This window comes from Peromyscus eremicus, chromosome 10 (genome assembly GCF_949786415.1).
Source record: "Peromyscus eremicus chromosome 10, PerEre_H2_v1, whole genome shotgun sequence".
In the NCBI taxonomy this organism is placed as follows: Eukaryota; Metazoa; Chordata; class Mammalia; order Rodentia; family Cricetidae; genus Peromyscus; species Peromyscus eremicus.
Window position 1 is genome coordinate 81,802,999 of NC_081426.1, and position 14,378 is coordinate 81,817,376.

Here is a 14,378-nt window from a genome sequence, read left to right on the forward strand (position 1 = left end):
CTCACATCTGGGAATCCTAGAATCAGATAAAGCTAAGATTCAAAAGTGTCATAGGATGCATAGGTTCTAACCTTCATAGGATGTCTGTAAAGTAATTCCCAGGCATCCTGAGCAGTCTCCTTGCTGTAGGAGATGGAGGCTGTGGGTGCATGGAGAAAGAGATCTATCTCTACATGGTCTAGAGTAGTGGTTCTCAACCCCATGGGTCATGAAAGACCGTCGGAAAACACTGATATTTACATTATGATTCACAACAGTAGCAAAATTAGTTATGAAGTAGCAATGAGAATACTTTTATGGTTGGGGGATCTCCACAACATGAGGAACTGTATTAAAGGGTCACAGGGTTAGGAAGGTTGAGAACTACCAGCCTAGAGGATCCCACCCACTTCATTTCCAACCTTTACAAGACCCAAATTGGGGGTTGGAGTGGCTCAGTGAGGTTAGACTCACTTCACATTCCTCTTCTGTCCCCTCACCTCTCAATGATAAAATAATTTTTGGATGACAGTAGACATCTGATGAGTATTATCTGCCTTGTGTTTTTATTTTTATGTAGAATTCAAAGAATAGTTATTGAGACTACAGTTAAACCATTAGGACAAATATTTATGCTATTAGAATGTAAGTTCAATAGACAGAATTTTGTCTGTTGACTCACTTAGTATCCTTACTCTCCATTGGACACATTGTTGTGGAATATAATTGTAACTGGCCAAAGATGTGTTACATTTGTTTGTGCTGTGGAATGTTACTGTAACTGTGTAAAGATGTGTTACATTTGTTTCTGTTGCCTTTGTTAATGATGTAAAGATGTGTTACATTTGTTTCACCTCCCTAAGGCACCTGATTGGTCTAATAAGCTGTACGCCTAATAGCTAATCAAGAGAGGGGTAGGCGGGGCTGGTGGGCAGAGAGAATAAGTAAGAGGAGGAATCTAGGCAAAGGAAAGAAAAGAGAACCAGAAGAAAGAGAGGGACACACCCAGGGTCAGAAGCCAGGCAGCTGCCAGCAAGCCAGACATGAGAAGCAGTGAAAGTAAGATATACAGAAGGAAAGAAAGGTAAAAAGTCCTGAGGCAAAATGTAGATGAAGAGAAACAGGTTAAGTTATAAGAGCTAGTGGGGCAAGCGTAAGATAAGGCTGAGCATTCATTACTAATAAGAAGTCTCTGTGTCATGATTTGGGAGCTGGGTGGTAGCCCAAAAGAAAAAGTCTTGGTACCTTGATAGTTCTTTTCATTGTCTTCCAACTTCTCTAGAGGGCCAGAATAGACAGCTGTGCCACTCATGAGCAGTTTTGCCAATTCCTTTGTGACTTCTCTGTCTCTTTCCTTTTCCCTATCATATTAAACTAAGACCTGAACCAAAGGGTAAATAGAAATGGTGGGAGTGGACACCTTTGTCTTCGGATCTTCAGGGGCAAGGATCAGTATTTTCCTACTAAATTTTCTGGCTGAGAGTTTTGAAAAATGCCTGTACCAGACTGACAACTCCAGCTAGATTTCTCCTTTGGCGTGCTGCAACTGTAACCCTGTTTCCTTGCCAATCCTCTCACCTTTTCATGTGTTTGCTTTTTCTTTATGTTGTTAGGGCTTAGCCAGAGATTTTAGCAAAATTTGTGCACCACATTTGGGTAGCCTCTGTGGCTTCCTGTTTTACCCCATTTAATCTATAGTGTCCACATTTTTAACAGAAACCAATTAGTGGAAACATCTTGTGGTGGAGAAAAGTGGATTCAAATCCCTTAAGTCTGCACACATGTTGAGGCAAAGACTTCTACCTACTTGTTGCCTCATTTCCTTGGGATTGTTCAGTTCCCCACAATTCACCAGTCCGGCCACTGTATCTGTTAGTAGCCTATGCTCTACATGCAGCTAATCACAGCTATCACTCAAGAGCGTTTTGCTTACTATTTTGATGGCAAGAAAAGAATGATAATTTCATGTCTCTTGGAGCTGATCTTTTTATAGGTCCCCAGTTTTCATTTGGTGGGCTTCCACATAAACATAAATTTTAAAGGAGACCAATTATATTTACTTTTCAGACCATGTGGATGAAAGAACAATATGCAATGGAATCGCCCCAGAAAAAGATGTAGATGGATTTCATATTATCAATATTGGGAGACTGTGCCTTGATCAGCATTCTCTGATACCTGCCACTGCCAGTGCTGTTTGGGAAATAATAAAAAGAACAGGTTGGTAACTTGGGTCTGTGGGAAACGAGTACCAGATGCAGGTGAGCTCTGGGGCCTTTCTTGGGTAGAGCTACCTCTGTCTGCAAGTGACTGAAATGATAAGCATACAACTAAAGTCTGTAAAAATGCTACACATTTGTGAATGTCACAGGACAAGACAGAATAAAAGAAAATGAAGAACATGTGCCATGTGATAGGCAACTGCAGTTGTAGCTTGTAGTGAATGAACCTTCCAAATGTGGCCATGTCTTCCTATTTTTCAATTATACATTTTGATGACAATATTTCCAAAGTGTACAATATTTTCTTACTTAGATAATGTGTCGGTCCTATAAGAACCATGTCTATTGACCATAATTTTTTAATAAAAGCATGTAGACTTCTACTGTGCTAGATACATTCTGTTCTCATCAGCAGGTAGGTACATTCATGAAGCTCTGTGGCTTTGCACATTGATGGCTTCCCTGCTCCCACCATGGTCACTTCACTTTTGGAAACATCTTTTCCTTTCTAATCTGCTGATTTCTTAACTGATGGGCAAACTCTCCAAGAGAAAGCAGATTCTAGAATCACACACTTGCCCATCAGTTCTTGGATAAGCCTCAGTTCCAACTTCTTCATTTTTCCTGTGAAGAAATGGTACTCCACAAGGCAGAGAGCTGACTTTACTTCTTTCTGTGAAGTAAAGTGTGTGCACCTTCCACTGTTATCCCCGTCTCACTGGGAGGCTGATTGCCATTTGTGGTTAATATTGTTGTATGAATTTCTAGTCTAATTAGCAGTTAATATATTTTAAGACTGTACATTTCATATGAACCTCAACATTTAAAATGACTTTAATGGCAACTTGAGAATTTTTGTGTTTTTTTTTAAAATGAGGACATAATGAGAGAGGAAATGGCAAATCCAAGAAGTGTAAAAAGAAATATTTATAAATAATCCAGTGAGGGAATGCTACAGACAGGGTAGGAAATCCAAATTTAATTAGAAGTTTTTAAAGAACATTTCAGTCGGCTTTTCATATGTTTAATTTGCTTCTTCTTGTTAGTCGTGCATTTAAACAAACTGTATTATTTTTTAAGGAATTGAAACATTTGGGAAAAACGTGGTGGTAGCAGGAAGATCCAAGAACGTGGGCATGCCGATCGCAATGCTGCTGCACACGGATGGAGAGCATGAGCGCCCTGGAGGTGAGGGACCTGCGGGGCTTCCTGGTTGGAGGGTCCCCCTTATGTCAAGTACAGACTCCTAACGGTGTGACTCTGCACACTTGTGGGTTCATGCAGCTCATCTCATGGTGTGAAAGCCTTGAAATACAAAAAGGAATTGCCATTGTATTGGTTCTTTCCTACTGCTGTGATAAAACACCATTGCAGCCATAACTTTCTCTGGTCCCACCCCACCCCGCTGTCCTGTGTTTCTCCAGTCCTGCCTGGCCCGTCGTCTCACAGCCGCTTATAAAATAATTACGCAGAGGCTTAATATTAATTGCAAATTATATGGCCTATTGGCTCAGGCTTCTTATTAGCTAGCTCTTATAACTTAACCCATAACTATTAATCTGTGTATCACCACATGTTCCATGGCTTTACCTTCATCCCATTACATGTTGCTCCCTGGATGGCGGTTTGGCATCTCTCCTTTCACTATCTCTCTTGGATTTTCCCTCCTGGCTCCATCCTGCCCTGCCATAGGCCAATGCAGCTTTATTTAATAGCCAATGAGAGTAACACATATTCACAGCATACAGAAAGACATCCCACAACACACCATGACCTAAGAGACTTGTTGAAGAGCTTATTTGGGGTTTACATTTTCAGAGTTGATGATGGAATGGAGGTAGCAGGTGACTAGAGCAGCAGCTGAGAGCTCTGTCTCTAACAGGAAGCAGGAGGTTGAAACACAGTGAGAATGGCAGGATGCTTTGGAAACTTCAAAGCCCAGTGATACTCATCTTCCAACAGGGCCGCACCTCCTGATCATTCCCAACAGTTCCACCAGCTGGAGACCAAGTATTCAAATGTACTAGCCTGTCAGGGCTAGTCTTATTCAAACTACTACTGCTGAAAATATGTGACCCTTTTCGTCCTTGTCTTTTGCTTTCTTTCTTCCTTTTTTACTTATAGCTGTAAACACTTTTTTAAAACTCAATAACAATACAGACATTCAGAAAAGATAAAAGTCACTAGACACATAAAAATCATTACTTCAGAAAATTCTCAAAACCATTAGAAGTTGAACGTTGAATGTAAAATGGTTTAGTACACCACAAATCATCTGATTAGTTCCCTTAATAGGAATGAAACCTGGGGCTTCAGGCTCAGTGCTGGTTGTCTGGGTTAGACAACTCTATGTTGCTCGGCAGTAAGAGTGACAAGTCACCACGAAGCCCCATGAGATGTGAAGGTGTTTGAGAAAACATACCGCATTGTCCAGGTGCCTGCCAGCTCACCACCCTCCTAGGAGTTTGGGGTTTTCAACTGTCTCATAGCTGGGTGTTGAGCAGATCCCCACTGAGGGCTGGTGACAGGGTAGGAAGGACATTTGGCAAAGGACAAGGGGCATGAGGTTCACAGCTGTCTGAGCCAGTGCTGTGGCAGGGGACAAAAAGGTGCTCAGATCAAGTTCACGGTTTCAGTAGAAGCAGCGGTTAGTCTGCATATGTGCTGCTGATGTTCACCGGGACCTTTACCGATCATCCTTTCTAATTCCTGCATTTTGCCCGATCTTCTATACAGTGAGCACTTCATTGACTCCTTTAACTACGAAAGAGGGGGCATACTTTTGTTAAATGCCTACACATGCACACACTACCATACATAGGCTTACAGAGATTTCTAAAAAAAAATTATTAACCACATTGAATCCCAGTTCCTGAGATCAGCTCTGTTTTTTTGTTTGTTTGCTTTTTGGCAAGTCCTTTTTTTTAAGGGTCTTTACTATGATAATACATATGAAGGGATTTTTTTAAAACTCAAAGTCCTATGGACTTATCTAAAGCAATGGCCAGACATGGTGGCACACATCTTTAATCCTATCTCTCAGGAAGCAGAGGCAGGCAGATCCCTGTGAGTTCAAGGTCAGCTTGGTCTACATAATGAGCTCTAGGCCAGGCAGAGCTACTTAGTGAGACACTATCTCAAAACAAACAAACAAACAAAAAGTGATGAATGATGAGGATGAGCACGAGGCTTTTGAATTTTATTTTCTGTACATGTACTTGGATCGTAGTAAGTCTGGCTTGATGGTGACTCCAGGCAGTTGTCAGAGCACCCATCTTCCAAGGCGTCATTCCTGCCTTACTCTTCTCTGCCAGCTCACTCTACACCGTCCTCATGGTTGCAGAATACTGGTTCACCCTGGCCTTCGTATAGTACTTTTATGTTAAGCCAGGTAAAACCAGCAGAAATTTTACAAGAATATACTGTTTTTCATGGAAAACTTTGATGAAGAGACAAGCAAGTTTTTCTTTGTTTTCACCCTTTAGTTTTCTTGTCTCATCAGTAACATTCTGAGCCCCATGTTTAGATGATCATAAACTGTCTAGCCAGTTTTCAGTAATTCTGGTGCATAGAATTCATTACTATTCCCATTTTACAGATCAAGCTTGTAAGGCTTTTGTGGGCATTGAGGAAGTCTAAGTCCCAGGACTGGGAGCCAGGGATGAGCATCTGCTGTGGTTAGGAGCACTGATCAGGGGAGAGACTCATTGCTGATCCTGTGACCTCCAACAGCCGATTATCCATTGTAGATTTTTACTTTTATTGTCAGTAAGAAATGTGTAGCATTAATATCTCTCTTACTTAGCTATTGTGAAAATTAAATGAAATAGAAGTTTTAAGAAAGCATCAGTTACTATGTGTTTGTGGTGTTACTGCCTAACACACAGTAGGTTTAGTTACTACATGTAGCCATGACAAACGCTGTTGTTTCAATTATTTTTAAGTCAATGACCTGTAACACACGACTTACATGTGTACAGGGAAATGCTCTGAGGTTAGTGATGATCTCTCCCTTGACTTTAATATGAAACTTAGTTTCTTTTCCTGTTGAGCTTTATTTTTGCTTTTTAAAGTAATATTTAGTTTTTTGTAAGAATTTGAATAAACTCAGCTTATGAAGGCTTACAAACCCATGATTAAATATGTGTTACCATAAAACTCCAACACGACTTGACAACATGCTTTTTTCTTGTAGGCTTCAGTATGTTACATGCTAATTTCTTGTCATATTTCAATTATGAATTATTTATAAACTACCTTAGAAAATCTATCCCCTTTTAATTCAGTTTTAAACAATATAATACTATGCAACAAATATGCCTTACATATTTTAGCATATGTAGTTGTTTATAGATATGTACGTATGTAGTAAAATATCAAAATAAACATAAATTGATGGTGGTAATGATTTTTGAGGAGAGAATTATGGGATTAAAACTGATTACTTTAAAAACATTTCATATTTTGTTCAATAAAATTTCTCCCCTTAATGAATACTAAAAATGGAATACATGTAGAATTGGTTATAATGTTGCTTACAGACCAGGTGGTTAAATTTACCTTTATTCTAGTGGTACTTTACTTCCGTTATAATTACTGTATCTAAAAGGTAGCAAATTATACTAAAAATGATATTGAAGGTTTGCCACATGGGTGGTGTTTAATTACATAACACTTAATAGGATCATGGTGACATATATTATTAATATAATGAACTGTAGCAAGCAGCTTCCTGAATGTTTGGAGTCTGTGGGAAGGCCAGTGCTTGAATCTCTTCTCCTGGCAGAGCAGTAATTACATGCATTGTTGGCTAATGGAGATAATGAAGGTGGATTAGCTGCAAATTCACATCTAAAGACCTTGCTCTAATGACACAATGTTGAGCATGTAGCTCACACTGTGTATTGTTTTACCATTGGAGACTCAGAGGCCTAATAATTCATTTTTAATCTCAAAGAAAAAATAATTTCCCTAAAAGGAAAAGACAGCCATATTGTCATTTAGTTTAATATATGTCTGTTTCCGGCTCACTAAGTTTTGTCATTAAGAGCACGAAGCTTGGATATTTGTAAGAAAAATCTTTTAGTTTACTCAGGACTTGAAACACTCAAGAATGAGAATGTATGTAAATCTCTAAGTGTGAAGGCTGCACCACTGTCTACCTCAGCATTGGACAGAAGCAGGGATGGGACCACAAAGTCTCTGCAGGAGCTAAGGGAGGAGGTCAGCCACCTTAGAGCTCCCAGCTGGGGAGACTGATTCTCTGCTCCTTGACAGGCTTGGTGGAAGTGAGTGATGAAGGGGACATGGCGTGAAAGGACAGGAATTTATAAATGTTCAGTGAAAAGCAAACATTTTGCTACTTAGGGCAGCCTAGGCTTGGGTGAAATGACAGTAGAAAGTCACTTCTCGTGAAACTTAGCAATTCCCATGATGTTGAAGGACCATTGTGAACATCATGAGGTTATAGAGTATTCTTTTTATTTTTTCTTCAAATTTAACTTTTTATTGATTCTTTGTGGATTTCACGTCATGCATCTCAATCCCACTCATCTCCCTGTCCCTTCTCATCTACTCTCTACCCTTGCAAACACCTCCCCTACCTCAGGATAAAACAAAATAAAATTTAAAGGAAAAGAGGGAAAAAATGAAAAGAAAAGAAAAATCTGGTTGTGGAAGTTGCAGTGTGAGACAGTGAATCACACAGTCCTTTAGTCCATATATTGTTATTTGCAAGTGTTCATTGCATTTGAGGTCTTTGGTTTTGGCTACATCATCAATACTGGATTCTGACTGGGGCTCCTCTTGGATATCCTGTTGCTGTCCTGTGTCAAGGAGATCCTGTAACTTTGGGTCTGCAGGACCAGCCCCTTCTTGTGGAGAGCCACCCCTGAGGTCACTGGAAGGAGAGAGCTGGCCCTGCCTTTCACCAGCTGCAGAACTAGGCAGAGTGGTCTCTATACCTTGACTAGGCAACACAATAGAGCTGGTCTTGGTGGTTTAGGTGCGGGCAAGCTGATCCTAAGGACATGAGAACAGGAGAATGGCCTCTCCCCTTGCTGCTTACTACATAGGGTGAGCTAGCCAGGGTAGTACTGGAGAGCTCATCCTGGTGCTGAGAATGAAGGAGAGCTGGCAGACTGACTAACCCAGCAACCACCCAGACCCAGAACAGCTATGAGTTGGTGCATCCAATCATCCACACCATCTAGGGTATTCTTGTGACTTCTTTAGATGTAGCAACAGAAGCTACCTCTCTTTCTCTGAGAATGAAAACTGAATACCACTGGCTTTTTAACACAGTGGCTTCCCTCCCCCCCTCCAGCTTTCCCATAAGGAAGGAAGCCTGGGGAAAACCCTCTAATATCTTTAAAAACATTTTTCCCATCATGATGATAGCAGAGCACCCTCCCCATCAAGGAATTATAACTATTAATTATTACGACTAGAATTTAGAATCTAATGTTATTTTTCATTCATTTAGAGAAAGTTCCTCCTGCATGCTTTTATTCTCAAGCAGTACTTCTCACCAGAAATGACCAATGACGTGGCCCTGGCATGGGTTCCATGCTCTTTATAGGATGTGGTAGCATTACTATGAGTGAAGAAGACTTGGTCTCTCTCCTCTGAAGCCAGTGCTCTTCATCTTCAGATTCGTCTTTGGAAGGTGTGTTTTCTCCAAGCACTGGCCACATGGCATCCAACATTTACAGTCTGCCTGACCTGCTACTGTGCTTCAATATCTCTTTCTTTGAGATGTTCTTCCCTTGTTTGTTTGGTTTGTTTTTTGTTTTTTTTAAGACAGGATTTCTGTGTAGCCTTAGCTGTCTAGGAACTTACTCTGTAGACCAGGCTGGCCTTGAACTCAGAAATCCACCTGCCTCTGCCCCCAAGTGCTGGAATTAAAGGCATGTACCACCACTGCCCAGCTTAAGTGGAAATCCACATGAGTTTTTATTAACCCACTGTCTTAGTTAGGGTTACTATCCCTGTGATGATAAGTTGTGGAGAAAAGGGGTTTATTTGGTTTACTCTTCTACATTGTAAGAATCAATGAATCAATCAATCATTGAAGGAATCTAGAACATGTATTCAAACAGGGCAGGAACCTGGAGGCAGGAGCTGATGCAGAGGTCATGGAGGGATGCTGCTCACTGGCTTGCTCATCATGGCTTACTCAGCCTGCCACCTTAGAGAGCCCAGGACCACCAGCCCAGGGATGGCACCACCCAAAATGGGCTGGGCCCTCCTCCATCAATCACTAATTAGGAAAATGCCATACAGGCTTGCCTACAGCTGGTCTCAACTGAGGTTCCCTCCTTTCAGATAACTCTAGCTTGTGTCAAGTTGACACAGAACAAGCTAGCATATTCAGTGCTTTTTCACTGTGAGGACTGACTCCAGTTTTCAAAGCACATATTTTTGCCAGGCTGGGAGCATTATATCCCACCTCCAGGAGGCAGTAACCAATAGTAGATGCTTGAGGCAATGCAACGTGATGTGAGTGGCATGTGTGAGTAAACTCTGCCCAGGAGTAGGTGGGGCCAAGCTCCCTTAGGTTTCAAAGAGAAGAGCCAAATAGAAACGCCTAGGAATGCAGGAGTTATGCAAAGCCTCACACAATAGGACCAAAACTCTTAGTCCTATTGGCCCTGAGTGGAGTAGGGAATATATAGCCTCTGTTGAGGAACCACATCCAAATTAGGCAGAGGAGATGGCCATGGCCAAACTGGGCAGAGAGGATGGCAGATAATTTGTTTCTGCAAGTATCAAGTTCTGTGATGCTCTGTGTTGATCTGGTTTTACTAATTTAGAATTTTGAGTGTGTGTTGTTGATGTATTAGAAAAAAAGCTAATTGTAGCACGAATTGTTAGAAGGTCTTATTAGTAAAAAACCCCCAGAGTCAGGTATTAGGGTGAACGCTGAAAGATCAGAGAAACAGAACATGCCACAGCTAACCTGACCTTGCCAACTCCTCAGCTGATCCTGTTTCCTCAGACTGGAAGCCTCTGAGTCCTCATCCGAGTGGATCTCAGCTGAACTGCTGCTCAAAAGTTTAAAAGCTTAACCAACTTTAGTTCCTGGTTTTCACGCCTTGTATACCTTTCTGCTTCCTGCCATTACTTCCTGGGATTAAAGTCCTGTGTCACCATGCCTGGCTGTTCCAGTGTGGCTTTGAACTCACAGAGATCTGGATGGATCTCTGCCTCCAGAATGCTAGGATTAAAGGTGTGTGTGCCACTATTTTCTGGCCTCTATGTCTATCTAGTGGCTGTTCTGTTCTCTAACCCCAGGTAAGTTTATTAGGGTGCACAATATATTGAGGAACATAATATCACCACAGCAAATGGTTATTCTTGTCTTAACTTTCTCAGTTGACTAATAGTCGTGTTCTACTGTCAATGCCATCTAACTTAAGCTAGCTTGTATCTCGAAAGCGTTTAGTTGGGAAATAGTCATTTTTATTGGACACCTGGGATTGTTCCACAGTGGGAAGTAACATTAAACCTGTTTAAATTATAAAGCAGGGCTGGCGAGTTGGCTTAGGGGTAAGTCACTTGTTGCAGAGTCAACAACCCGAGTTTGATCCCTAGGACCCACATAGGGGAAGATGAAAACCGACTTCTGAAAATTGTTCTCTGACCGCCACATACATGCTGTTGTGGGCCATGCAAGCCCTGCCTGCCCTACCACACAAAATAAATAAATGTAAATGTTAAGATTTCAAATAAAATTAAGTTAAAAAGCAAAATAAAAAAAAAACCCTCTATCCTCTTTCATTTTCTCTTCTAGTCCTGACCTCAGCATACCACATATCAGCTCTGTTGTCAGCACAAAGCATCCTGTCTCTAATCTCTGTACACCTGTCCAAGGGGGCACTAAAAAAGCTTCACCCTACCTTCTTAGCCATGTCACCTGTCACTTCCTTCCCATCTTATACTGAGTCTTCACAGTCTGCATACCATTCCCAAAGTACCACCCCTCCTGCTCCTGAGAGTGCTATGTCCTGAAACCCTTTGCTGGTTCCCAGCGCAACCTCCTTTCCTTTCCTACTTCCCAGCCATTGCTTTGTGTATCCCGGATCCCAGTCCTTACCCTTCCTCTTCCTCTCCCCCTCCTCCCTCATTTCAAGAAGAAGTAAATATGACCTTCTTTTAGGGGTGAGGCAGTTTGAGATAAAGCCTCCTTGCATAGCCTGGCTGGTGTAGAACTCTATTCATAACTTAAACTGGCTTCAGACCTTGCAACAATTGTCCTGGCTCAGCCTTTCAAGTCCTGCGATTACAGGCATGTGTCATATGCCCAGCCAAATGCCGACTTCCAAATGACAATATTTTAGGCTTTTTTTATTTGTAAAATTTAGCAGAAGGACTCATAGATAATAATAGAATAACTCATTGAACCAGTAAATCTGTTAGATATTTTTATGTGCTAACCACTAGGCCAACATTGTACACAATAAGGCAACAGATAGGAATTTAAATTATTATAAATGTATCATTTATTGAAAGGAAACTTTTTTATGGAAGAAAGGAAGAGGGAGAAAAGCAACTAGATGCTCCCCTACAGATCAGTATTTTTTCATATTTAAAATTATAAGCCTTTGTATAAAAGGACGATTGAAGTCTCCACTGCCCTTGTATTCAGTAGGGGAGAATGGGCCTCATCAATATCAGGAGGGAATAGGAGACCTCAGGACACTGTGTAAAGGAGGGGAAGTTGATGCTGATGTCATTCACTGAAAGAAGCCCCTGTTTCTACAATGAAACATCATGGTTCTGTCTATTCAGGAGCTCTTCTTACAGAGGGATTCAGTTCTTCATTGGTAAATGTGTGAAATGCAACAGTGAATAAACCAGACAGGACTCTGCCTTCCCAAGACTACAGAGAAGTAGAAAAGATAATCATTAATCACAGGAAATAAATGATTCTAATTATAACTATGCAAAATGCGCCAAAGGAGAAGTCAAACTTTATGGTAAAAGCTTGGTATAGGACAGAATGAATAATTTTTAGATATATTATACATGAATGCTATAACCTCCAATTATTATTACAATGAAGCTTTTCAAATCCTGTGTGTATAGTGTATATGCGTATCTGTGTCCCCATCTCCACCCCCCCCCCCAACTCTCTCTGTTTGTGTATGTGTGTTTGGAGACCAGAGGTCAACATCAGGAGTCTTCTCTTTGGGTTATCTTTTGGGAAGTCATCTCTCACTGAAACTAGAGCTCACTGATTGGCTAGACTGGCTGGTCAGTGAGCTGCAAGGATCCACCCGTCTCTGCCCCTCAAACCCCAAGTAGGATTACAGATGTGTGTCATCATGCTTGGCTGTTGCGTGGGTGTTGGGGGGCTAAACTCAGGTCCTCATCCTTACGTGACAGGCACTTTACTGACTGATCATTTCCTCAACCTAAGATCATGTTTAATATGTACCCACTGAGACTATATTTAAAGTAAAGTTTCCATCTTCATAGACCCATGGCAATATATTAGACATAATAGAAAAAGAAATGATGAGGTAAAAGGAAAAAGGAGGACTGGAACTAAAAATGGAGCCAAAAATAAGACTTCTACTAAAATAAGGACATCATTAAATCTTCATGAATGTATTCCCACTGTCAAACAAACTACTTTTTATTTACTGGAGCTGAATGTATATTTGCTGAAGTTACTTCATTGAATCTAAATACTTATGACTGAGTCATTAGTTTCTTATTTAAAAGAACTTGTTAGCAGGATAAAAAGGAATAGTAAACCCAAATAAGTATCTGTTAAAAATAAACTCGTGTTCTGGAAAAAAAAATATTATTCTAATTCTAGGACACATAATTTCTCTTGAGGGTTCTTATAAATGGAAAACTATATAGTGGATTTAGTAATATGTATGACATGCTTTTCAAGTTAAGACAATGCCTACATTTAATAGGACTATTTATCTAACCATTTAAGTGCAGATTAAAGCTACCACTCATGTACATGGCTTTTAATTCTTGTTAGACATTTCTGCTCACTCTGTTTCTAGGCCATTCCCCCTTCAACTTCTCAAGCAGCGTTCTCAATCCCATCTGGATTCTAGCATCATCAAGTTGCCTTTCCAAATATGGTTTCCCAATTCCAGCCGTCAACAAAAGGAGATGAGAATCTAGGAGCCAGCAAAAAACATTATATTTTTAGAAACAATGAAGGAATATTTATGGTTGGGCTTGGGAGTGACTTCTTAAAACACAGAATTAGATTCATACTTAACATCTTTATCCATACCCGTCCCCTAAGTCAGTGGTTCTCAACCTTCCTGATGCTGTGACCCTTTAATACTGTACCTCATGTTGTGGTGATTTGCAGCTATAAAATTACTTTTGTTGCTACTTCATTACTATAATTTTGCTAATGTTATCAATCATAATGTAAATATTTGATATACAGGATATCTGCTATACAACCTCTGTGAAAGGGTCGTTTGATCCTCTGTGTACTGGCTGGTTTTGTGTGTCAGCTTGACACAAGGTAGTCATCAGAGAGGAAGGAGACTTAGTTGAGGAAAGGACTCCATGAGGTCCACCTGTAAGGCCTTTCCTCAATTAGTGATCAATGTGGGAGGGCCCAGCCTGTGATGGGTGGATGCCATCCCTGGGCTGGTGGTCCTGGGCTCTATAAGAAAGCAGGCTGAGGAAGCCAGGGGAAGCAAGCCAATAAGCAGCACCCCTTCATGGCCTCTGTATCAGATCATGCCTCTAGAATCCTGCCCTGTTTGAGTTCCTGTTCTGACATCCTTCAATGGTGAACAATAATGTGGAAGCGTAAGCCAAATGAACCCTTTCTTCCCCAACCTGCTTTTTGGTCATGGTATTTCGTCATAGCAATAGAAACCCTCACCAGGACACCATGAAAGGGGCCACAACCCACAGGTTAAGAACCACTGCCCTAGAACATTCTTTGTAGCCCCATGATTCAAAAATACCAACTGTACTCTAGACTTTTGCATCTACTCAACAGTTTCATAGGCATGGCTTAGTAAACACGTAATTTATGAACCCTTATTTCCGATTTTATTCCAGTTGTCCTACCCATAGCTTGGATCCTAAAGATTTACTCCCTGGGCAGAGTTGGGGGTACTGGAGAGTAAATAGAGCTTTTCAAAGGTGGCACTTAGTGGGAAGCCTTGAGGTTGT

The 14,378-nt window shown here is 40.9% G+C and overlaps 1 protein-coding gene across 1 annotated transcript in view; it reads left to right on the top strand.

Annotated features, from left to right (window-relative positions):
• Nucleotides 1-14,378, top strand: part of Mthfd2l (methylenetetrahydrofolate dehydrogenase (NADP+ dependent) 2 like) — a 102,532-nt gene that overhangs the window by 24,675 nt on the left and 63,479 nt on the right. Inside the window, exons 4-5 of the mRNA XM_059275224.1 lie at nucleotides 2,047-2,199; nucleotides 3,282-3,389. Coding sequence (XP_059131207.1) covers nucleotides 2,047-2,199; nucleotides 3,282-3,389 — 261 coding nt within the window. The remainder of the gene's footprint in view (nucleotides 1-2,046; nucleotides 2,200-3,281; nucleotides 3,390-14,378) is intronic.